Source organism: Sciurus vulgaris, assembly GCF_902686455.1.
Source record: "Sciurus vulgaris genome assembly, chromosome: 1".
Taxonomy (NCBI): Eukaryota; Metazoa; Chordata; class Mammalia; order Rodentia; family Sciuridae; genus Sciurus; species Sciurus vulgaris.
In genome coordinates this window covers 182,990,149-182,997,668 of record NC_136461.1, presented here as the reverse complement: position 1 = coordinate 182,997,668, position 7,520 = coordinate 182,990,149, and the positions used below count along the sequence as shown (strand labels likewise).

Below are 7,520 nucleotides of genomic sequence, written 5' to 3'. Positions count from 1 at the left end.
CTGTTGCTCCCCTGCCCTACTTTCCTTTCCCTGAAACATCTGGATAGAAGTGAAAGTTTGCATATCGCCATAACACGATGATGGGGTAAAAGGTGACTTGGTGGCCTACAAGCTGCCCTCTAGGTTCTCGCTGACCTTCACCAAGACTCCCTTTTCCTGCCTACTTACTGCATATCTTCCATTTCTGGGTGTTTATAATCAAGCCGGATCTACTTGGGATAGATTTTAAACCAGATATATCTGTAATGAAGTAACAGGTAAGTCACTTAGTAGTTGCAGGTTTGCTCTGATTTTACCTTCTTTCATAGTTTATAGGGTGAAAAGAAATTTAGAAGCCAGTTGGCTCATAGAAGGTTCCCTTTCCACCATCACCATCTAAGCAGTAGCTTCACCTAGTGACAAACTCCCATGCATTGAACATACAGTGCTGCCTTATCAGAAAGTCCCATGACAGTGCACAAGTTTCTCAGCATTATTTTCCTCATCCAAATCTCTACCAATACTAAAATGTAGGCATTGTACTGTTTAAAGATTCTGCCTGTCAAGAATATCATTCCTCAATGATGAAGAGGAGAGAACGCTAAGAGACATAGTCTGAGATAACCATGTTCACAATCCCACAGGACTAGGCCAAAAGGCAGTATTATTAAAAGACAAATACTTTTAGAATGAGCTGAGACAATAAGTAATCTAAGATATTCATTAAAGGACTTTGCCTGGCTCATTCCACTGGCAGGGATTGACTTCAACGTGTTCATCTTCTCAGGAAGTAAAATGAGGTCCAGTCATTTAATAATAATACACTCACTCTCTGTCTCATGGCTTTTCCATTGATTTAGCCAGATTCTTTTTATGACCACCAGTAATGAGCAAACTATACAACGGGCACACAGGTCATGTGACAGTCACCTCTTCAAGGCACCCCCTAGGGCTTCTCATTGTTTTTCAGAACTCAGACTCAGGGATGTCTGCTGATGGCCAGCTGAGGCTATGAGAGAAATCAAAGAATATTACAGGACACAACAAGGGCCATGCACATAAAGATAATGATTTTTTTTTTAGTTAGCAGAATTCTGGATGGTTTAGTTGCTACCACCATTGTTGATCTCTGAGAACACGTTCTGCAACAGTGTTGCCGTTGTCATGGCATTTTTAAATAATCAATTCTAGCAGCAAGGAAGACAATGTGCTTGAAGGAACAAAAACCCACTATGAGACACAACTGTGATACCTACTATATTGACAGAAAGCCCTGCCCCAGCTTGTCTTGACTTCACCTAGTTATTATTTAGATGAAGTTTCTAAATGCAATCTGGAAACTGTCAAGTTTTTTAAAAGGATACTCTGATGAATTATTTTTCCCTACCAGAAAGACCATTCAGCTTGAATTTTTAAAATAATTTATTATTTTTCACTTATTCTCTTCCATGCCACTGCATGCTTGAACTATTCACACTCTCATGTGCTTTTGATATGATTGCAGATCATGACAATAAGAAAAACATAAAAGTACAATTTTAAAATGAGAAGGGGCATGGGCAAAGAATTAAAACAATGTCCACTATGTTAGTAGGTTCAATCTCTCAGTCAAAAATGCAATGGTAAATTCACTTATCAAATTGGCAAGGAAAGAAAAGAATTTTCAAAATTGAATGCAGTGAAATCCACACATTCAGTCTTGGGAATAAGAATTCATATAACCTATTTGGATATAAATTTTGCATCATTATCATTGTTAATTAGTATCATTTAGGAGCTTAACATATCCTTACCCTTTGCCTCAGTAATTCCACTTTTGGGAATTTTTTCTAATAATCCAAGACACAATGTGAAAATTTATTGACATCATTTGTAACAGGGAAAATGCAAAAATAAATGTCCGAAATTAAAAGAATTATTAAACAAACTGTGGCATACCAATATAATGGTCATGTTTAAAAAATCATCCTAAGAAGAATAAGTCATTAAGAAAATTATCATAATATACTTGGCAAAAATGCAGCCTATAAAACTTTTCTTTTTGTTCCCCTTTCAGAAAGAAAATTATTTTCTTGATACCGTTTCCTGCTACATATATGCATATATAAAATAATGTAATAGACATATACATCTTTCAACTAATAAACCAATTTCTGATCATCTATTTCAAGAAATCCAGATACACTTTTATCACATAATTATTAATAATTCAATATTACAAATATTTAAAAGAAAGATGAATACTTAAGTAAACAATGATAGGAAGCAACAATTAAAGAAAGGCAATGGAGATCATGCAACAATATAAGAAATGTCTGTAGCTTAAATAAAAGTAGGGTGAAAGTTTTTTGTTGAATATAATCACAACTAGAAAAAAACATGTATGCAGAAGAAACAGAATATAAATAAAACAACAAAAGCTGTAATGTCAGGGGTGACATTTGGGTTGGTAAATTTTTAGTTTGTCAGATTTTTTTTTTCTAAAATATATGATAAAATGCCAGGGGATGGGGGGGGGGGGTGGAGACAGGGAAGTGACAGGAAGTTTAACTGAAACACAGAAGCTCAGTTTAGAAAAACTGAGAAAAACAATGAAAACTCAGGAGTGTGGAAAGAGCTAAGCATGGGTTTTCTCTGCTCATGAGGGCAGCAGCTGGATTGAGGCTGTAAGTGAGAAGCCAGCAAGACTGAGGAGATCTCAAACACCTCAACAACCTGGAATCCTGACAGAGTGTGGCCCTAAAATGTGATGGTTATCAGGGAAGAATATTGGGGACTGTCAGAGGGGAAGACCTTGATGTTAATCCTTTCAACACATTTCAGTAAGAATCAAGTTGTGGATTTTAACTTTGATTCAGTTTTGACAGGACATATATTCACATTTTGCTAATTGTAGGAAGTTATTCCCTGTAATATGTACCAAATATGTCCCAAAAGGTATCTGAGTCCAGTAAAAGAAAAAAGAGACAAATTTCAGGGTAACCAAAGTTGAAAATTTTGAGCCAATATAGGAATAAATGCCAATGTAGTGCCATGAAATAGCTCTTCCCAGATTAACAGAAGCAAAACTGAATCTGCTGATCCTTGGAGGTCTTCCTATTGTGCTCAGAGGAACATAAGAGCAAAACTCATTACTATAGCAATATCAACAACTGACCCAGTTCTACCCAAAAGCAGAAACTTAAACTGAGCATAGAATAAGGAAGCCATGACCAAAAATTGCAAAAAAAAAAATCCTTCACCAAAATCATGAGTTTTAGTTTTGTATTTATTGAGTTTTCAGAGATGGCAGAGGCCTACCTTCAATAGAAGGCACAGTCCCATCATAATAAAAACATTAAAAGTTCCATGTCATAAAACAAAGCTAAGAAAATTCCAGAATGTCCACAAAGCTGGGTGTGCTCCTGGGAGTGAGTCCTGAAGCTGTTTCTTTACCCTAAGAACACTTAAGTGCTGAGACAATCTTGAGATTTTCCAAAAGAGAATATGGTATCAAGTCAAGATGACAAAGAAGGAACTAAGCAGGCCTCTAGAAGCTGGTACACTAAACCTCAACCTATGGGTAGACACAGATATTCACTCACACAATATCTACCTTAACATTAGGTGTTTACAAGAGAGAAACACATTGAATTGCGACCCATAAATGCTGAATGGGGAAGAAGGAGAGAGATGTGGCCATGTCAGCTGCTTGCCTTCCACTCTCTGCAGAAGTACAAGATATTCTTGATTTCCACACCAGCTTCAGTTGCTGCCCCCAGCACCAACTGCAGAGGGTATGAGAAATTTCTAGGGTTGTCCAAACAGATACCAGTGACAATAGTCACCATGCCTCTGGGATCAGGTGTCCCTGGCCTGGATGAATCCAGCAGATCTTTGCAGAAGTCAAGAATATTAAAGAGGTCCCAGGCATCAGAATCTGACCTGGTCATCCTGGGCCTCAACAACCTCTTAGATACAAAGTATTGGCAGAGAATGTTCTGGTTCCCTCTCTTCAATTCATCTTCTAGGAAGGCGATGGCTGCCAAGACTTTTCGATCTTCCCTTCTCAGGATGTACAGTGTGTCAACCACAATTTTTGGTATTATAAGGAAAAACTTACCACTTGTGGCAAGTTGCTGGATAACTGGAAGATGCTCACAGAGGGCCCTGGGATCAGGGAATAGGTAAGGGGTCAAAGCTGAATGAGTCTGGGGGCCCCGAAGTGTCTTCTCTAGCAGCACCACTTCTCGTTGAAGCCAGAGCTGGACTATGTCTTTGGAAAACCTGATCCTTAAAGTTCTCTCAGGAAACTGCCAAGATGGATTTTCTGGTCCTCCAGGTGTACTGCTCACAAACAAACCTAACTTAGTGTCAAACCTCAGGAACTGTCCTGGGAGTCTGGTTGCAAAGTGACCAAAACTTCTAAGGAAACAGATGCGCAGGGCAGCTTCATCCTGGGTACTGAGTGGAGGGGGGTCCTGCTCTAATCCCACTTTCTCCTGAGAAGCCTGCATTGAACAGAGCTGGAACAGGGCAATGTCCTCAGGGAGTTGCAGGAATCTGGAAGTGTGTGGGCCTGCACAGCTCCGCAGCAAATCATGGAGACAGTGGGACAGGCCCAGACCCGGTTGCTGAAGGTCACCCACTGAGGGCAGCAGGTTCAGCAGCACACACAGGTGGTCCCACAGGCTAAGAGAACTCTGCCAATGTGAGGTGAGGAGGCCATGGTTAGTGCGAAGCCAGCCCAGGATCATCTTGATGGTGGGCAGCAATCCCTCGGCAGAGAGGACCTTAAATTTCGTTTGAATGGTCTGGAGATTTGTGTAAGACTGGTCAAGGCAGGCACTCTGCCCCAAATAGGAACCGCTGTGCCACTCTATCTCAGGAAAGCTGTTCACGTCCTCCTCAGAGCCCGAGCTACTGTCAGAGGCAGGGCTCAGCTCAGACTGCTTCAGGGCACTGTGACTAAAGGCAGGAGCCATGTGCAAGCCATGTCCTCTTGGCAGTTTTGCACTTACTGGAGCTGGCAGCTTAGCAGAAGTAGTTGTTTGCAAGAGATTGAGGGGACTACTAGGTTTGTGTGCCTTAGTTTCATTCCTGGGACTGGCAGTCTTGTGTTTGGATGTGGTCCCACTTCCCTGCACTGCTTCTGAGTTCAGGGATCCATTCTCTTCATCAGTTGTATCTGGATGAGAAGTTTCACTCTTTGTTTCCGAGTGGGCCTGTGAGCTTAAGGATGTGTTTTCCTCTTCTTCTGTCTCAGAGTCACAGCAGGAATGAAAACTAGCCTCAGAGCTGTAACCCTCACTAGAAACACAAGACCACCTGGGGCTTTGCTGGGATCTGCTGTGGTGGAGCCTCAGAGTTGGAAAGTCTTGTTGACCCTTCCCAGTCTCTTTCTCCTGGTCTCCATCACTGGGGACAGCCAGCTCTGAAGTCAGCTTCCCTTTCTGGAGTTCAGCCTGGATCCGTGCATTCACATGTTGAATGAGATGAGAGAAGAGAGTCAAGGTGAAGATGACAGCTGGCTTATGCTGCTTTGAGCCTGCTTTCCTCAGGCCATGCACATTCATGAGGCAAAGTACCACCATATGGAAGATGAGGAGGTCTGGGAGAAACAGATAGTCTTTGGGGGCCTTTCCCTGTGTGGAAGGCTGGCATGGGTTAGGTGAACATAGCCGATAAGAAAGACAGAGACGAAAATCCTCCAGAACCAACTGGCACAGGGCTATCAACCTAGTCACTCTGAATTTTCTCCGAGGCTGCAGGAGGCTCTGAAGGTAGAGGAAGCTAACCAGCAGCCTCTTGTTGTCCCAACACTGCCTCTGGCTGCGAGATAGTTTCTTTCCCTGATACTTTTTCAGACTGCTGTACCTCTTCCCTGCATGATCATAGAGCTGTTTGAGGTTCCAAGCTGCCCCTTGAAAAGGTACTTCTGAGTGGAGACAGCGCTGATAGAAGTATGTGGCTTCAACATCACAGTACTTGTTCCCCATGAGAGCTCCCAGCTGGTTGAAGGGCATCCCCATGTGTGGGGCCACTGACAGGGCTCTGTAATAGCATCTCTCTGCCAAGTCCTTTGTGGCCAGGTCTAAGAACTCATTCTGATATCGGAACAAGTCTCCCAAGTAGAGTAGGCAGCGATGGCAGGCCATTCGAGCCCAAGTGACCTCTTCCTCTGATGTGGGCCCAACTTTCTTACAGCCAATCAAGTGAATCACACTGTGAGGCCAATCTATATAACTCTGTAACCTCAGTTCATAGTGACCCTGGAGGAACAGGAAGAGATGCTCGTAGAATTTGAGGCCTCCTTTCAGGTGAGCTTGCAAGGGACCTTCCCAGTGTTTAAAAGTGTCCATGTATTTTCTATTGTCCTTCATTAGCAGCATGACAACATCAGAGTACATTTTCCTCCATAACAGTTCTTCTGCCTTCCTCCCATAAGCCACTGGATACAAGAACATGAGTTTAATACAAGCTTTCTGAACTATATCTCTGAGGGCCAGGATGTGTGGCTTGAACACCTCTTTGTGGGCATTTTCCTTTTGAAGGAAAAGGTCAAGATGCTGAACTGCCAAGCACACCTCCTGGTAGAGGAGTTCAGCCTTTGGGACTTCTGCCTGGCTTCTCTCCATAGGGCTGGACTCTTCCGATGATGCTTATGTGTGCCTTCTGAGAAAAGACAAAAACTCCCTATTAGTGCTCACCCACAAAGACCAAAAATAAACAAAGAGGACAACAGTAACTCTTGGATATAGCAGTAAAGCCTTGATCATCCTTTGTATCTCTAATTAAGCATAATTTCTTCTAGCAAGCCAATTTTAACTCCTCAAGTAAGAAGATATGCCTCCCTTCGCACTTCATTGGCTTCCTTTGGTATTCTGAGACTCAACACCTTGAAAAGTCCTCCTCGTTTTGTTTCTCCTATGATAGTGCATCTATTAGAATTACCCGTTATCCTTTCTTCCAAACCAGACCACAAAGTTTCTTCAGGGCATGGTCCGAGCCAGGTCACTACTGTGTCCCAATTTCTAACAATGTATGGTTCAAGAAGATGCCCAATAAATAATGGGATATTGATAAAGATATTCCAAATGTCAGTTCCTTGGATACAGTTTTCAATCCCATGGTCCAAAAACCCTCCATTTTGCTATTTAAGATACTTATCTAAAAGTGAAATAAAATTTTATGCCATTTCCACTGACTGATAAAAAAGGAAAAATAAACCCTCAAAACAAAATTTAAATTTAATCAAGGGTTAGGTTCCTTAGAAAATTCAACCTAGAATACAGTTAACATATCAAAATAATGTTTTCATGCAAAACATATATAAAATCCCAGCTAGGCATAGTGCTGCATACCTGTAATCCTAGCAGCGTGGAAGTCTGGGGCAGGAGTATCCCAAGTTCAAGACTAGCCTCAGCAACTTAGCAAGGCCCTAAGCAATTTAGCAAGACCTAAAATATTTAAAAAAAAAAAAAAAAAAAAAGGCTGGGGATGTGACTAAGTAGTTAAGCACCCTGAGTCCAATACCTGGTCCTGGGTAATTTATGTATATA

At 41.7% G+C, this 7,520-nt stretch overlaps 1 protein-coding gene across 1 annotated transcript; it reads right to left on the bottom strand.

Annotated features, from left to right (window-relative positions):
- Positions 1-3,662: 3,662 nt before the first annotated feature.
- Positions 3,663-6,596, bottom strand: LOC306656928 (nonsense-mediated mRNA decay factor SMG5-like; the record flags this gene model as incomplete). The annotated part of the gene is made up of 1 exon (XM_079132529.1): positions 3,663-6,596. One exon carries the CDS (start codon positions 6,594-6,596, stop codon positions 3,663-3,665), a length of 2,934 nt encoding a protein of 977 aa, XP_078988655.1.
- Between the last annotated feature and the right edge of the window lie 924 nt (positions 6,597-7,520).